Source organism: Neopelma chrysocephalum, unplaced genomic scaffold (genome assembly GCF_003984885.1).
Source record: "Neopelma chrysocephalum unplaced genomic scaffold, ASM398488v2 Primary Assembly neopelma1_186968, whole genome shotgun sequence".
NCBI lineage: Eukaryota > Metazoa > Chordata > Aves > Passeriformes > Pipridae > Neopelma > Neopelma chrysocephalum.
The window spans coordinates 1-17,246 of record NW_020939042.1 but is presented as its reverse complement, the minus strand read 5'-3'; the positions used below and the strand labels follow the sequence as shown (position 1 = coordinate 17,246).

The following is a 17,246-nucleotide window of genomic DNA, read 5'->3' as shown; positions in this document are numbered from 1 at the left end:
ATCTCATTCCAAAGGGACTGCTGCTTTTGCATGTCTTTTTCCCAACGTGCAGCCTTGCTCCTTTCCGAGGAGCATTGCCAGGTGCAGAAGGAATTGTCAGTCAGGTGTTCCCGGATTGAGGCAGGGCCAGCTGCATCCAGGGAGAACAGGATCATTCCAGTGGGTGCTTCCCTGTTTTCATTTCCTGGCCTCTCCGCCTCCAGACCAAGGTCAGGGTCCTCAGAAACATCCTGAAGTTTCCTCCAAGTTTCATCTTTTCCCCTTGGGAACTCTCCCCCTCCCTCCTGGACCAGCTGCACCTTCAGATCATCCATTGTCTGCTGGACTTTCTGGCAGCACCCCCTTAGTTTGTCCAGGATCTTTATCCAAGGAAGTTGCCATTTGAGTGATAGACTATGGAAGCCCAGTAGGACAATTGTTTAATCCTTGCTTCTGTTTTGGAATGAAATTTAAAAGACTTCCCGGCAGGTTATGAGGGGATTGGAAGCATTTTAGTCCTTTTAGGAGCCAAAAATCAGATCCCAAGACCAGCAGTGGCATCACAGGTGCTCCACAACTTCCACAGGGTTGGATACTCCTCATTTACATTTTTTTACACTAAGGAAATCTGACCTGGGATATCCAGGAAAAAAACCTGCAGACTTTGAGGGAAACACCCTCAAAATGTGTGGGTCAGTTCTGAAGAGAATATTTTCGATGCATAAGAAATACAGGTGAAAAAGCAACACGTGTAAGTAAATTTTAGATATGATTATAGGATTTTTAGATCTACAGTTGTATAAATTTCTGGAGTTTCTTTTCCAGAGTGAAAGTCCTGCAGGGATATCAAGGCAGCCTTCAACTAAAGGATCGAGGCAACGCTCCAAACCCGGAGGAGAAGGTAACCAGAGGGAGGATATTATTATTTCTATTCAATGTGCTGGAGGGTTAGTGAATAGGAACAGCAGAAATACTGAAATATCCTTGTTTATTATTGTCAGGCCTCGGTTTATACTCCCAGCCTGCATTTATGAATCCAAGAGGCAATTTTCCTGCCTGGATTTGGTCCAGAAAAAGTGAAATTGGGTTCAGTTTGCTCACATTTCTCATGCAGGGATGAATTCTCTTCTCTTGGTAATTATTGTGTTCTCTCTAAATGGACTTTTTGACTTGTCTGCAACTGTTCCTGGCTTATTTAACATTTGTAAATTTAAAATTTGTAAAAGCACAGTGCTTTAGTAAGGCTTAGGATATGTTATGTGAGGTTCTTTTAGAAGATGAAAGGGGTTTGTGAGGCAAAATGTGCTTTTCTGTGTAAGAATCCTACAGCTATGAACTCTAAATTTGTAACTTTAATCAGTCATTGATATCTGGGGAGAGTGCTCTTCCAAAATATACACAGGGAACCCAAACTTCACTTCTTTTCTGAATCATTCAGTCATTTCTTAAGGATCTGAAATCTTGCTCTTTGCTCTTTAGGAATTCTTGGGGTCATAAATGAAAAGATAATATTTGTTAAAAAAACCCCACCAAACAACTAAACAAAATAGGCAAGGCCAGAGGTTGGACTTGATGATCTTGGAGGGCTTTTCCAACCTCGGTGCTTCTGGGATTCCCAGAGATGAACTTTTTGCCGGTGCAAAAATGGAATTTCCCGGGATGTTTGTTCCATATTTGTGTTCCACTTCCTGGGTTTCCTTGAGTTGAAAAGCCAGTTGGAGGAATTCAAGGCAAGCCAAAGCTTTGTGAGTGATTTCCATAGCTTGGGACACTTAAAATATTCCAGGTGGAACCTTGTGGTGGGAGTTGGAGCAGGGAAGATGAGCCGGGTATGGATTGTAGTGCTTTTGAATGGAAACCTCTGGTTTTGTTCCCTGGAGCTGTTTAACAGCTGGGACAACCAGCAGGAACCATCTCACACCTGCATTCTTGTCTCTCCAGACAAGCTTTAAGTGAAGTTTTTAATCTTCAAGTGGTTTGAACTGAGTTTAATGGACATTAAACCAGGCTTTCCAAATAATCTCATTATTTATCTGTCGAGGTCCTTCGGTCCCACTGGTTATTTCGCCAGCTTTTGTATAGAAATACATTAAATATTTAATATATGGAACTAGATTATCTTCTGAATATTCCAAGTGGTTAATGCTTACACATCAGGAAGAAAAGAATCCAAGCTTTGTATGGGAAACCAAGAGGAAGAGCCTGGAGAAACACGAGGATAAGGAATAAAACTGGCTGGTCCCCAGACCTCATTTCTACCGAATAAAATAAAGAAAGAAATCAATTTTAAATAAATGCCTCCCCCCCACCTTTTATTTCAGTGACCTGGTGGATTCTAATTTTCCTTCAGTGCTTGATGATGTTTTAGTTTTACCCCAGAAGTCCAGAAATCACTTTAATGTCTCTGCTCAGGAGATAAAATGCCCCCTGTTATTGATTCCTGTTGAAAAATAGCCAATTCTGGTTAAAAACTGGTGCTTTTTAGACTAAGGAAGATCTTCATCCCCTTCATCTGCCCGTGTCACTGTTATTAATTAGTACAAAGAGCTGAGTGTTGCTGAATCTTCCCCAAACCCCACATTTTCTTGTTTTAGGGGTTTTGTTTTAGGTTTCCTTGTCCAAAATCCTGAAGGTCTCTCGGTCCTGATTTCAGGACAATACCCAATGTTTGGGCACCTCAAATATCTTGGAAAAGCCCTGGCACTTTGGATCCTTGTTAATTTAGGAGCTTAATCCAAGTTGGTGCTGGGAAATTGAAATTATGACATCACGTCTCAAGTGCTGGGAGGTTTTAATAATTTTGCAGTTAAAAAAATTACCATCTGGATTCCATGAAATAGAGTCTTATTTTATTTCTTAGTGATCCTTGGGTGATCCTATAACTTCTTTTATTTCCCAAGATTGGAATCTTTGTTTTAGAGCCTGACCTGGCACAGAACTGCAGTGACCAGACACACACACTCCCCATTTATGGGATTGTCCCTTAAAATCAGAATCCACTTTTCCTGACTGATGAAATCCAGGCTTTGAGGTAGATAATTGAAAATCCTCCTCTTTTCCTGGGGTGGGACACTCAAAATTGGAGTTTTGCCAGAGCCATAAATATTTTGGGTAATTACCCCTTTTTTGGGGGAGCTGCAATAGGTAAGCAGAGCTCAGGATATTCCAGGAAGGAATCCAGAGGGTAGGAAAAACTTCTGGAGGCTGATGCTTCTTGCACAGTGGTAATGATGATCAGGACTTTCTATATTATCTAATATTCACTGGAAATCAAGGAGGGAATGTCTCTTCTCCAGTTAAAAATCAAATTTATACTGAATATTTCAGCTTTTTTTCCACTGTGTGATACTTTGCTTTTGTCACCAGCATCCCCCTGTAACTTAGGGAATTAATTAAGGATAGTTGGTAGTAATCAAATGCTCTTATTGTTGTATTGTTTGACCAGGCTAATAAATAATATCTGTAAATTGTTTGGAATGGAAGGAGTTGCCATGAATTTGCAGGAACATCAGGAGTTCCCTCAGCCCTTAAACAGGGATTTAGCAGGGCCTTTCCTTTTGCCTTTTTTCCTGGCTCTGTGGTTTCATTTGGCCATCAACTGCTTTGTTCCAGGAGCTGTGGACACCAGGAGTGGGATTGCCCAGGATGGTGGAGCTGAACTGCAGGAGAGAACTGAACCAGCAGCTGCAGGAAAACACAAAGGTAGGGCAGGGGAAAATTCCACTGCCGTGGGAAGTCTGACCTGGGGGCTTTGGGATCAAATCCATGCAGGTAAAAGATGAGACGAGGGGGATTTACACTTCATCCAACCTCTGCCTTGTGTTTGAATCACAGCTGGTTTGAAAAAAGTACACTCCTTGATAAAACAATTACTTTTATTTTCTCTTTCCTGTTCTTTGGCAAGTTTTCCAAGAGGCCACATCCCAAGGAAGATGCTGCACCTCAGTCCCTTGGGATTCCCTCTGTAGGAACTCAGTCAGTGCACATGGTCTTTTTGGACAGGTTTGGGAGCCTCAGTGTTGGCATTTTACAGGATTCCAGGGGAAAATTCCACCTCTGTGTTCTGATTTCTCCCTCTTTTTTCCCCGAGCTCCCAAAGATGTGGATTGTGGATGATATTTGTATCCGGCTCCTCGGAGCCCTGGAAAAGCAAAATGTAGGAAGAAGAGCTGAGGTTGAAGGAAAAAAGCTACGTTTTTGTTTTCTCCAGATCCAGATGCTTGGCTTAGTTGGGAAAGGTGATCCCAGAGATGTGGGATGTGGGAGAGCACAAAGGGTGTTTCCCAGCCCTCCTGTGTCAGTCTGAGGAAGGAGAGAAGGATGGCCAAGACATTTGTGGGACCTTCCACAACTGGGAGAACTTCCACATGGATTCTTTGGCATCAGTTGGAACTGCCCTGTCCACTGGAATGTGTCTGTGCTGGAATATTTCTGTATATTTGATTTATTTATGATTTATGTCCCTTTATTTATATTTTGAATGGATATAAGAGGAGTACTTGGAGGTTCATTATTGATCTGGGTTGGATCCTCAGGTGGTAGAAGAACCAAATATTCAGGATCATAGAATAAATAAGGTTGGAAAACACCTCCAAGAGCATCAAGTCCAACCTTTATTGTGTTGACTATTCTTTATTTTCAGCTTTATTCCATGAGGCAGTGGAACAACAATGCATTAGTGAACCTTAATTTTTTAGGTTCAGGACCTTTAAGGTCCCTTCCAACCCAAACCATCCTGTGATTCTGTGATATAAAACCATGATTTATTTCCTCTTCTCCTGACCCTGGTAATAGTTGCCAAGTTCTGGATGGAGTTCTTTTGTCAGATGATGATTAAAGAATTTCTGAATTTATCTAAAAAAATCACTGTATTTGTTATTTCCAGATGATTTTCCCCGTGACATCCCAGGGACAAAAGACCAGCATCAAACATAGTTAAAAACTTCTACTATTAAAAAGGGCTTTTTGATAAATAAAGCACTTCTGTAATGCTTTTTTCCTCCCTTTATTTGATGGATTTAAGAATTTTTAAACTGTACCAAAACATGAGTGAGTTGTGTTTAAGTGCTTCGAGTAACTTTATCCAAGTAGTTTCTATTTAACACCAAAAACCATCTATGAAAGTGCTTTGTGTTAAAAAAAAAAACAGAATTAAAGAGTTTATAAACACTTTATGGGTTCTCACTTGAAAATAAAAACCTGTTGGGAATTTTTTGAAATCTATTCCAGGGAGTTCTTGAACAGCCATGTTAATACAGGGTCGGTTTTCCATTTTGGGAATGCCAGTATGTGATTTTTTCCTTCCTCCTTCTCCTTATGAGTATTAAATATCTGGACTAGGGGGGGGATTGCAGAAGAAATCCTCAAATCCTAGAATCCTTTGGAAAAATTGAGTGAGGCCATTGTATTTTCACAGCTGAGGGAAACATATAAAACCGAAGAAATTTAACTTTTCAGTTAAGTAAGTCTAAAATTTTTTTAAAAATCTTCAAAATGTTTTTAAATTTTAATTTTTCAGTTAAGAAGTCTAAAATTTTTTAAAAATTTAATTTTTTTTTTTTTAATTTTAATATTTCAGTATCCCTTTTGAATTGTGCTTGGTTAAAAACTGGCAAGCCCCCAAGATCTTTTAACTTTATATAGGACTTTATTTCTAATTGAAGCAGCTTGGCACTGCTGTGTTCCATGAGCTCTGATACAATTCAAAATACTGTCAGGAGGAAAAATCAGCTTTTCCTTGCCAGCCAAGCCACCGTGTTCTGTTGTTTTATCTGACAGGAAGAGAAGTGGAGAACGTGGCTCCTGAAAAGCCTGAAGGTGGGGAAGCACCTCCCGATGTGCCCCCTCAGCCCAGCCAAAGGTGTGGGGTTTATCCTTCATCCTGTTCTTGATTTTGGGAAGTTTGGGATGTAATTTTATTAAAAGGAGGGATGTTTGAGAAGAACATCAGGAGGGGGGTGTGGGTGAGATGAGCTGGGCTGTGGATCCCCAGCTGATTCCTTTGTTGGTGTGTCTCCCGTGCAAACCCTTTTCCTGCTGTCGTTCCAGGCGGATCCCGCGCCCCGGCAGTGCCAGGCCGGCCCCTCCCCGAGTGAGAAGGCAGGAGAGCACAGAGCCCCTGATCCCAGAAAGGTGGGAATGTGGGCTCTGGAAACAGCTGTTCCTCAGCTCTGCTTGCTGTGCCTCCCCAGCTCTGGGGGGTCACCCCACTGCTCATGGAAACTCCGCTTGGGGTGAAGGGGGGTCGCCCACACTCTGTGACCTTGAAGGGCTTTTCCGACCTCAGTGGTTGTAATTGGCTTTCAGTTGCTTATTTAGTTTCAGTTGCTTATTTAGTTTCAGTTGCTTATTTAGTTTCAGTTGCTTATTTAGTTTTAGTTGCTTATTTAGTTTTGGTCTGGGCAGACCTCCTGAAGATTCCCACTTTTCCTCATGTCTCCTGCAGGAGCGGCAGCGCCAAAAGCGCCCCAACCGTGATCCTGGACCAGCAGGGTCCTGAGGAGGAGGAGGACGAGCAGTTTGTGGTGGAGGCAGCAGGGCCTCTGCCACACATGAGAAAGGTTTGGTCATGGGGCACATTACAGAACATTTTTCCCTGTTTTGTTTGGAATGTTCAGCTTGGTGGAGAGGAGGCTCCAGGGAGACCTGAGAGCTCCTTCCAGGGCTTAAAGGGGCTCCAGGAGAGCTGGAGAGGGACTGGGGACAAGGGATGGAGGGACAGGACAAGGGGGAATGGCTTCCTACTGACAAACAGGATATTGGGAAGGAATTCTTGACTGTGAGGGTGGGGAGGGGCTGGGATGGAATTCCCAGAGGAGCTGTGGCTGCCCCATCCCTGGAAATGTCCAAGGCCAGGTTGGAGCAGCCAGGGAAAGGTGTCCCTGCCCATGGCAGGGGTGGAATGAGATGAACTTTAAGGTCCTTCCAACCCAAACCAGTCTGGGATTCTGGAATGGACTTAAGCAGCTTCCAGCTGAGTATTTTTGAATAACTGTAATAATTGTACAGCCACACCAACTTTTTCCAACTAAATCTCTCTTCCTGCCTGTTCAGGAGCCTGAAGTTGAGCTGGTTGATGATCAGAAGCATGGTATGTTTGCTTTTATATATATTTTTATATCATCATCATCATCATCATGGCCGGGCTTTGCGAACGAAGGTTTGGGAAGGGCTCTACCCACACTTAATATATATATTAAAGTATATATTTATGTATTATTATTTATATTTATAGTTATAAATATAAACATTTTATTTCTATATAGATATAAACAACTTGGTTTAAAGCAAGTGCTGAACACTTCCAATGCTGAATAAAGCAGTAAAACACCTCCTGAGAGCAGGAGTTTGCAACGTTGGCAGGGATTTCTCCGAGCTTGTCCTGCAGCTGGATTTACAGCTGGTGTTGAGCACAGATTTCTGTGCATCTCCGGTGTCAGCAGGATTGAAAATCCTGCAGAAAGCTCATAAATGAACTTCTCCTCAAGTGTCAGGTACAGCTTGTCAGCTCTGAGATGGGATTGGCCCTCAGGGCCACCTCTAGAAAAGCTTTGGAGGAAAAAATGGAACTAACAAATACATTGGATCTCAGTATTTAAAATACACAATAAAATGCTGTTCCTCTGGCCCTAAAAACTATTTGCATTTAAAAAAATGGAAGCAGTCGGGTTTGATTTTAATGTTTGAAACAAGTTCAGTGCCAAGCAATGTTGAGGAATATCTGGTCTGTTCAACAGGTGGGCTGGTAAAAAGAATCCTGGAAACCAAGAAGGATTATGAGGCGTCACAGAAATCATCCCAGACAACAGACAGGGTAAGATGGGAATGGCCTGCTAGGAAATCTGAGACTAAAGATTGTAATCATGACCTTTTTCTTTGCCTTAAATATGTTTTTTTTCCCATTTCTGACCAAGCTTTTCCTCTGTCTGCTGCTGTGATTTTTTTCTCCCCAGTCAGTAGTTGTGAAAGGGAAATTGGTTTTTGGGTTTGCTGGGTTTTGTTTGGGTCTTTTTTGTTGTTTTACTCCCTTATAAAAGATCTAAAAAGGACTTGTGAGTGCTCACAGAAGGTTGAACCCCCCTGATTTAAGTGTCTTCCTGTTACAACTGGAGAGCTTTTGCTTTTTCAACCTTGCAAAGTTTTTAGGTGGACTTTTGTGATCCCTTGGCCCTGTGGGAAGTCTCCAACTCTGGTTGGATGCACTGGTGAGGAGGCACTGAGGGGATACAGTGAGTTCCACAAATCTCTTACAAAATTAGGCGGGTTTTTTTTGGGAAAATGAGTGCATTTCGTGAACTCCTCCATCTTCCATTCCCCATCTCCTCATTTCTTTTAGTCTTCATTCAGCCTTGGAGGTTTTCACTCTCAATGTTCTTTGTCAGGAATGATCTGGAGTGTTTGAAATGCTGCAGCTTTTCCCAGAGCTCCCTGAAATCCGTGGTGGCTCTTGGAGCCTTGACCACTTCTCTGCCTCTTTCAGCTTTCCCAAAAGAAAAAGTTGGGATGGCAGATCCAGCTCTTGGGGGATGTATCTTCCTCCCTGGAGTTTGGGATTGGCTGGGCAGCCCCAGGCCTGCTTGCCTGGAAGGAATTTCTCGTCCCAAGGGCCGTGGTTTATGAACCCAGGGAGGTTTGGATGGGATATTGGGAAGAAATCCTTCCCTGGGAGGGTGGGGAGGGGCTGGGATGGAATTCCCAGGGAAGCTGTGGCTGCCCCATCCCTGGAAGTGTCCAAGGCCAGGTTGGAGCAACCTGGGCTAGTGGAAGGTGTCCCTGCCCATGGCAGGGGGTGGGATGAGATGAGTTTTAAGGTCCTTCCAACCCAAATCCATCTGTGATGATTCTGTGAACCAAATCCTTCTAAAAACAGGAAAACACCTTTAGATTCCTGCTCATAAATCCATTAGGAATTACCCATCTTTATCCACCTTGCTGGATCACACCCCATTCCTTAGAAATGTGCAGCTCTGGGATCACTGAGACGCCCTTGGCTGTTTGGCAGGAGCTTGAGGGGGAAATTTCCCTGGAAACAAAACAGGGTTCAAAGTGGATTGTGCTCTGTTGATGCTTCAGCTCATTCCTGAGCCATGGAGAACAAGCCAAGCTGTTCTATTCCTGGATTTCTGACTAGGTGGTGCTGTTGGATCATCACTCCAGCCTAAGTTTGGGAGCAGCATTAGCGGTTCAGGTCACACTGTCCCTCTGTGCTGTTTAGTGTGTCCTGTCAGGGCACAGAACGGGATAACAGGGCAGGATTGACACAACCCCATGGATTTCCAGCTCGGGAAGCTTCCCCTGCTGTTTGTGCTCCGTTTTCTGGATGGTTTTTCTCTCAGATGAAGAGAACACCCTAAAGACAAAAGCCCTTTGAACCCCTCCAAATGTTTGCAAAGGCCAATTGTCCCTTCTCCGATATCCAGGGCGTTCCCGGCTCGCTTGGAGCCTCTCCAACATCCATTCAGTCTCTGCTTGGGGTTTGTGGCACCTTTTGAGCCCTGAGCTGTGTCAGCTCGGGCTGGAAAAATCCTGCTGACTTCCCACTGCAGCACTGACAACCTGCCCGAGGCCCTGGAATATCGTCGGGTGGCCTTTCCCAGCAGCCAGGGCTGCTCCTGCTTTTCCAGTGATGCTGTTGAGGGCTTTGGGATCCAGGGAGAGGGGTCGTTTGCCTGAAATGATGATCCACAGAAAGATGTAGTTTGCCTCAAATCTTGATCCAAGGAAAAGTGTAGTTTTCCTGGAGTCCTGATCCAGAGAGAAGTGTAGTTTTCCTCAAGTCCTGATCCAGGGAGATCAGGAGTTTTCCTGAAAAGATGATCCAGGGAGGAGTGTAGTTTTCCTCAAGTCATGATCCAGAGAGATCAGGAGTTTTCCTGAAAAGATGATCCAGGGAGAAGTGTAGTTTTCCTGCAGTCCTGATCCAGGGAAAAGTGTAGTTTTCCTGGAGTCCTGATCCAGGGAGATGAGAAGTTTTCCTGGAGTCCTGATCCAGAGAGAAGTGTAGTTTTCCTCAAGTTGTGATCCAGAGAGATCAGGAGTTTTCCTGAAAAGATGATCTAAGGAGAAGTGTAGTTTTCCTGGAGTCCTGATCCAGGGAAAAGTGTAGTTTTCCTGGAGTCATAATCCAGGGAGAAGTGTTGTTTTCCTGAAATAGAGAGGAATGTAGATTTCCTGAAAAGATGATCTAAGGAGAAGTGTAGTTTTCCTGGAAAGGTGATCCAGGGAAAAGTATAATTTTCTTGAAATCCTTGTCCTGAGAGAAGTGTAGTTTTCCTGGAGTCCTGATCCAGGGAGAAGTGTAGTTTTTCCTCAAGTCATGATCCAGAGAGATCAGGAGTTTTCCTGAAAAGATGGTCCAGGGAGAAGTGTAGTTTTCCTGAAATGATGATCCAGGGAAAAGTGTAGTTTTCCTGGAGTCATAATCCAGGGAGAAATGTTGTTTTCCTGAAACAGAGAGAAATGTAGATTTCCTGAAGAGATGATGTAGTTTTCCTGGAAAGGTGATCCAGGGAAAAGTATAATTTTCTTGAAATCCTTGTCCTGAGAGAAGTGTAGTTTTCCTGGAGTCCTGATCCAGGGAAAAGTGTAGTTTTCCTGGAGTCCTGATCCAGAGAGATGAGAAGTTTTCCTGGAGTCATGATCGGGGGAGAAGTGTAGTTTTCCTGAAATGATGATCCAGGGAAAAATGTAGTTTTCCTAGAGTCATAATCCAGGGACAAGTATAGTTTTCATGAAAAGATGATCCAGGGAGAAGTGCAATTTTCCTGAAATCCTGATCCAGGGAGAAGTGTAGTTTTCCTGGATTCCTGATCCAAAGAGTAGTGGTTTCCCTGAAGAGGTGATCCAGGGAGATGTGTAGTTTTCCTGCAGTCATGTCAGCCCAGAATCCTGGGAATGTCTCATCCCTGAGGGATGTCCCTCATGAGGAGGCCAGGGCAAGGCTGCAGAGCAGCAAATCTGGGAGGAATCCACTGCTCTGTGGAATCTCTCTGGAAAAGAGAGGCAGCAAAAGTCATTAAAAAGGAAGAGGAATTCCAAGAGGTTCATTGCTGCCAAGTGGGAGGTGGGAATTCAGGGATGGGCTTGAACTCTGTGTTCATGGCCCTGGATTTGGTGCCAGATCTGGGAATTGCCCAGTTCTCCCCAGACTTCCGGCTCTTTAATTGGTTTTCCATCAAAATCTCCAGGAGAAATATCTCCTCCATCAGTATGCAGCTGAATTCCAAAGTGTGGCCTGCATTGGAGAGGAAAAGGGGCTCAGACTGCTGGGTTTTTGGGATAAGGTAACCAAAAATCCAGGGAAAATTGGAAAGAAAACGTGCTTTGGGAAATTCCATGTGATGAAAGGATGGATGTCCCTGTGTCTGTCAATAGGATGTTCATCTTCCCTCATTTTATTAATATAAGTAAAATAAATGGAGTATTTTCCCACTTATATTCATTAAAGCTTTGTCCTTCTGCCAGCTGGGAAAATAGAGGGAATAAAAAATAGGGCTGTGAGTGCTGGAACTTTGGGTAATACTTTATTAAAGAATAATAAATATTAAAATATTTTAGCAAATATTTTAATAATTCTTATGAATAAATATTATATAATATACAATGAAATGTATTTATTATATATAATAAATAATCTAGATAATATTTATTGTTAATATTTGTTAAAGTATTTATTTATTCAGACAAAGAAAAGGATCAATAGATCCACTGATTTATTGGGGATTAATCCACTAGAAATGAGGTGAAGTTGGTGAATTAATCCTTAATCCAACATCTCAGGAGTATTTCCCACCTTCCAGCTGCTCCTTGCTGAGGAATATTTATTTATGGTCAAAGCATTCCTCCCAAACCTTTTCTGGGCTGTGTTTCCCAAACATGCACTTGCTTTTTGAGGAGTTTTAATGAAAGAAAAAGAAGGGAAAAGGAAAGAAAACTGGGAATTTCATCAACTGGGTCCTGCATGTGCAGCAACTTAAAATAATAGCCACAATTTTCAGGTCAAACCAAGAGGTCAGTCTGGAATACACAAGATTTTAGCTGTGTTGAGCCTAAAAATTCCTAAGAAAACTTCCTCCATGGATTTGTTTAGAATCTGAGCCCCTCATGTTAAGCAGGGAAAGAAACAGATGTTCCATTTTGGATTCCACTCCTTTTATTTGAGGGGTGGGAAAAATGGAGGCAGGTTATTAAATAGCTTTAAATCCCAGAATTCCCACTTTTGCCCAACCAAAAGGGCTTTGGGAAAGCAGGAGCTTGGAGATTTCTATGAGGAACAAGTGCTATTAAATAGCTTTTTATTTTTTAATATTAGTTTAATTAATTAAATTGGGATACCTTGGGCACTTTGAGGCTTAGAAGGAATAGTTATTGCTGATTCTGGTTGTTTAAAGCTCTGCAGGTCAGTGATTTTTAAATTAATCCCTCAACTGCAGCACAGGGGTGTCCCCTCCAGCCAATGCTGTTAATTGGGATTCAGATATCCCAGAATTTGGGAGAGGTTTCCCAGTCAAACCACACCATCCTGGGGTGTCCCAGGGTAAATAATGTGGTCACCAAGCAGTGGTGTTACAACACAGGGGCAGGATTTGGGATAATCCTGGAGTCCTGGCTCCTTTGCACACAAAAACATGGAATTTCTCTCCTGTGGGTCCAGTATAAATCCAAATGAGGCAGCGGATGGAAGTGTTCCCAGAAGGGAGGGATAGAAGTGGGAATGCAGTGGTTCCATCCCTGGGAGAGGGGGAGTGTGTCCCAGGACACAGCACAGGGCTCACAGCTTGGTTACCACAGGGACCAGGTTTATTCCAAGTTCTTTTCCAATGGGAAAAAGGTGTTTTTTTCCCAGAGGAGGAGCTGGTGGATGCAGAGTTCCAGTGGGGTGAACAGGGAAGGAAGGCTGGGCAGGACTGGCACCCAATGTGCCATCAGTTAATGGGATTAATTCCAGCTGGATTTGTCTCCTGGGCTGTGTGTGTGTGGTCAGACTGGATTCACAGGGACGGAGCCAGGCTGGGAGAGCTGGGAATGTGTGGCCTGGAGAGGAGAAGCCTCCAGGGAGACCTTAGTGCCTCTTCCAGGGCCTAAAGGGGCTCCAGGAGAGCTGGAGAGGGACTGGGGACAAGGGATGGAGGGACAGGACAAGAGGGAATGGCTTCCCACTGCCAGCGGGTTAGATGGAATATTATGAAGGAATTCTTGGCTGAGAGGGTGGTGAGGGATGCAATTCCCAGGGAAGCTGTGGCTACCCCATCCCTGGAAATGTCCAAGGCCAGGTTGGAGCACCCTGGGCTAGTGGAAGGTGTCCCTGCCCATGGCAGGGGATGGAATGGGATGAGCTTTAAGGTCCCTTCCAATCCAAACCAGCCTGGAATTCCATGATTCCACTTAGTGTGTTGAATTCTGCCCCAAATACGGGAGATTTGGGGAAGATTTTTCTCCCCAGCACAGGCTGAGTGTGAGGGAAAGCAGAGCAGCTCTGGGGGCTGAGCTGGGTGTCCATGTCCAGTGCAAAGTCCAGCTCTTTTTAGAGGGATCAAATATGAATTTTTCTTTCCAGGGAAAAAAAAAAAAAAGAAAGAAGAATTAAAAATCCCCCTCGAAAGAGCCATTCTTTTATTCTCCTGAGGTGCCTTCCAGCTCAGACTGAGTCTGGTAAATCCAGTGGTGAAGAACATTGTGTCTCCAACTCCTTGGCCTGGGACTGAACTCCATACCTGGCACCAGCAGGAAAAGCATCCTGCTCATTTCAAATGATTTCACAGTTACTGGTTTTCCTCTGTTCCTGTGAAAGAGTTTCTTACGGGGCTCCCTCGTGGATAGTTACAATCTACTGAAAATGCAGCCTCTGTGAAAAGCAGGAAAAGAAAACAGCCTTTATGATCCAAAACCATATTTTATACAGGAAAAAAAAAGCTCCCACCGTGTTGGTTTTGCATGGAATGGATCAAAATTACTTGTCCAAAATGAAGTTTCTGCCCTGTCCTGTAGAAAGAGGTGGGGGGGGATGGGGGAGCTCAATAAAACTCTGATTACTTGGACCTGTTTTCATAGTGGGGCACAATAATAGAGTTAAAAGGGGCTGTAGAAACTATTAAGTGCTTGATGGATGTTTGGGCTAATTTGATGCATATTTAAAAAGCTGTTAATTAAATAAAAAAAGGGGAACAAAGGAGTGGCTGTAAAAGTAAGGAAAGGCTGGTTCTAGAAATTCTGGTGGTTTCTGGAACCTCGTTGGTAATTTCCCCCCTACTGATGAAAAAAGATTAAAAAAGAAAATTCCTGCTCTTCAGTTGCTCAGGTGCCCGTGTTCTGCTGGCATGGAGGGGGTGGGAAAGGCAGGCCTTTTCCTGGGAATCCAAACTAAACATTGCTCTTGGCGCCTCGTGACAAACACGGAGGAAAGGGGGGCGTGTTGGGCCTCCAGAAGTGATCCAGCCTTTTCCGTGGGGATAATTTATGGATTGTGTTGGGAAAGGAGGGTTGGTTGAGGTGTTAGGGCCTAATGGAACAGCTTGGGCTAATCCAGCTCCTGGCCTTTTGCTGGAGATATCCAGTTCCGTGGTTGTGCAGAGGGAGCAGATCTCGGGCCTCGTGCCACCCACCTTGTCTGTAATAAACCACCTGCCAGAATTCCTGGGCATTTCCAAGGCTGTCCCACGTGGATTTTAACCCGTAACTGGAACTGCAGGTCTGGGGACACACAGTAATGGGTTTGTCTCCCTCTTAATTCCTTATAATTAGTGAGAGTTGGCAAAGCCTGAGGGGTTCATGCTGATCATTCCTGGCATCGTGGCTGCTCCAGCCCTGGAAGTGTTCAAGGACAGCTTGGAGCAACCTGGGCTAGTGGAAGGTGTCCCTGGGTGGAACTGGATGGTCTTTGAGGTCCCTTCCAACCCAAACCACTCTGTGATCTTGGCAGTGTTAATAGAATGAAGAAAGAGTGGCTGGTGACCCTAAAAGTCTTTTCCAACCTTAATGATCCTGGGATTCTGTGGCTGACTTTGGATGGGACAATATGTTGCCCTTTTCATGTCAGTTTTGAGGAATTCAACTCCACAAAGAACATGCTGAAATTCCTGGGATGCTAGAATTAGTTTGGAATATTTGCTACTGTACTTTAAGGGTGTTTTCCTGATTGATCCCAAACATTCCATGGTGTTTTATTGCCACTTGAGCTTTTCAGGCAGCTCTGTATTTTGGCGGAGAATATTTCAAATTGTTGGCTGGCTCTGTGTGTTAGAGATCTGTGCTTTTACAGATCTGTATCAAGATATATTCTGTACCTAAAGTGCACAATTCTGGTTTGCTTCTTTACTGAACTGAGGGATTTTTACTTGGAAAAGCCTTCCCAGCCCATGGATCCCCCCTGTGCCCGATGCCCCCCTTGTCCCCCAGCCCAGAGCACTGAGTGCCACATCCTTGGACACCTCCAGGGGTGGGGACTCCAAACCTCCCTGGGCAGCCCCTTCCAGTGCCTGACCACCCTTTCCATGGAGAAATCCCTCCTCATGTCCGACCTGACCCTCCCCTGGCACAGCTGGAGGCTGTTCCCTCTCCTCCTGTCCCTTGTTCCCTGGCCCCAGCCAATCCAGGGCTTAACCCAGCAAAGATCCACCTGTCCAAGCCATGGGCTGCCAGCTTTTCCAGGAGAATGCCGTAGGAAATGTTCCCAAACTTGGCATTTGGAAAGCAAAAAGGAATCATTCTCCCGGTTTTCACACCCCAACCCTCAGATAATGGACTGGTTTGAGTCTTCTCCCTTCTGACATGGTTGTACTTGGAATGAATTCCTTATTTCTTGGCTGAGGCGTTGGATAATGGATGGTGGGGAGGAAAGTGGGGAAGGTTTGGAGCACTTGGGAAAAACAAGGCAGTGGGACTTTATCCTGGGAAGCTGCTGGATCTGATCCAACTCTGCTGCTGAGTTGAAGCTGGTTGTCTTTAAACTTCCCAGTTCCATGTGGGAAGTCCAGTGCCATGGATTAAAAGCCTTCCCTGTGAAAGGAGCACAAGGAGTAGGAAACCAGAGTTAGGACAGAGAAGGGCTTTGAAACCCAGTGGGAGCGCAGCGCTTTCATCCCTGCATCCTACGGGATAACGAACACATGGATGGCTCCAGAAAACACGGAATGCCGTGGTTTATGTGCTGTATGTAATGAAACACCTGCTGCTGCGAGGGAGGGAATTCAGGGAGTGTTGTTTTTAGCAGCTCGTGGAGCCCCTTCGGAAGCGAAGGTCACGAGTTCAGCACGTTTGTCACTCCAGCCCCGTTCCTAATGAAACAACTGGAACATAAACTCCCACTAAACTCCCAAATCCCACTGTTTTCCTGCACCACGTGTGTGGCAAAGCACAAGCCCAACCTAAGGCAAGCTCAGCCTTTGAATCTTGCCCAAAGTGCTTTTCTGACTCCGTCTCTCTCTCCCCCAAAGCCTCTGAGTTCACCAAGGTTTGGCAGGAGCTGCTGCTGCCTCCAAAACCCAGCTGAGCAAACAGCCCCTGGGTCACACAGGAAGCCAGGCCAGGATGGATCCTGTGTCCCAGCACCAGGGAGGAGCCCTCTGCCACCTCCCTGATTCCACAGCAGCCAGGAGTTGTGCCCAGGAATGGGTTCACCCTGCGGTTGTGGGGGGAGAAAAAGGCCTCTCTAGTTTTCTGGCACATCTTCAATGACTTTAAATAGTCGCACTTCCAGCTCTGCGGGGCTGGGTTTGGGAATTTGACCTGTGGGAGTGTTGGAAAGAAAGAAAAACCAGGTTGTTTTTTCTTGGTGGGGGTGAAAAAAAAAACAGTGGGCTTTTTCTTCACGGTGATGGTTTTCCTGAAATAATCTTATTGCAGTGAATTAACAACGTGGCATCGCTTTGCTCTTTTTATGGCATCCCTTTGCTCTTCCTGGCTTTCCCACTGTAGGAAACTCCTGTTTAACTTGCAGTAACCTGAGGCTTTAGGAGCTGCCCCACAGAGACTCTGCTGGCTGCACAGGAGGGAAGCAGTAGGAATTCTTTGGGAGTTTATTGAGGCCACACCTGCAGCCTGCACAGTTTTCCAGCCGTTAACAGGAGGACAAGGCAGGGAATCACCACCATGTATTGGAGCTGGGAAGGGCTGTTACTGGGACCAGCATTAGGAGCTGGAAATCCAGGTATGGACAGTGGAGGGAGAGAAGGGGTTTAGAGAACCAGGAGGAGGCTTTGCCCTTCAGCAGGTGCTGGAGCTCCCAAAACTTGCTGCTGCTTTCAAAGCTTGCCCAGAAAGTTGTGGCTGCC

General features: G+C 44.7%; 1 protein-coding gene across 2 annotated transcripts in view; it reads left to right on the top strand.

The window, feature by feature from the left end:
- LOC113962995 (TRAF3-interacting protein 1-like) overlaps positions 1-16,935 on the top strand; it is a 29,178-nt gene extending 12,243 nt beyond the window's left edge. The window contains exons 7-14 of one of the 2 annotated variants that reach the window (XM_027673789.1): positions 805-880; positions 3,592-3,681; positions 5,758-5,839; positions 6,028-6,111; positions 6,425-6,539; positions 7,033-7,069; positions 7,716-7,792; positions 16,913-16,935. In XM_027673789.1, the coding sequence (XP_027529590.1) occupies positions 805-880; positions 3,592-3,681; positions 5,758-5,839; positions 6,028-6,111; positions 6,425-6,539; positions 7,033-7,069; positions 7,716-7,792; positions 16,913-16,915 (564 nt within the window). In that variant the 3' untranslated portion in view covers positions 16,916-16,935. Of the gene's footprint in view, positions 1-804; positions 881-3,591; positions 3,682-5,757; positions 5,840-6,027; positions 6,112-6,424; positions 6,540-7,032; positions 7,070-7,715; positions 7,793-16,890 lie in introns of both variants that reach the window. The other variant, XM_027673788.1, reaches the window with a different exon arrangement.
- The last annotated feature ends 311 nt before the right edge of the window (positions 16,936-17,246 follow it).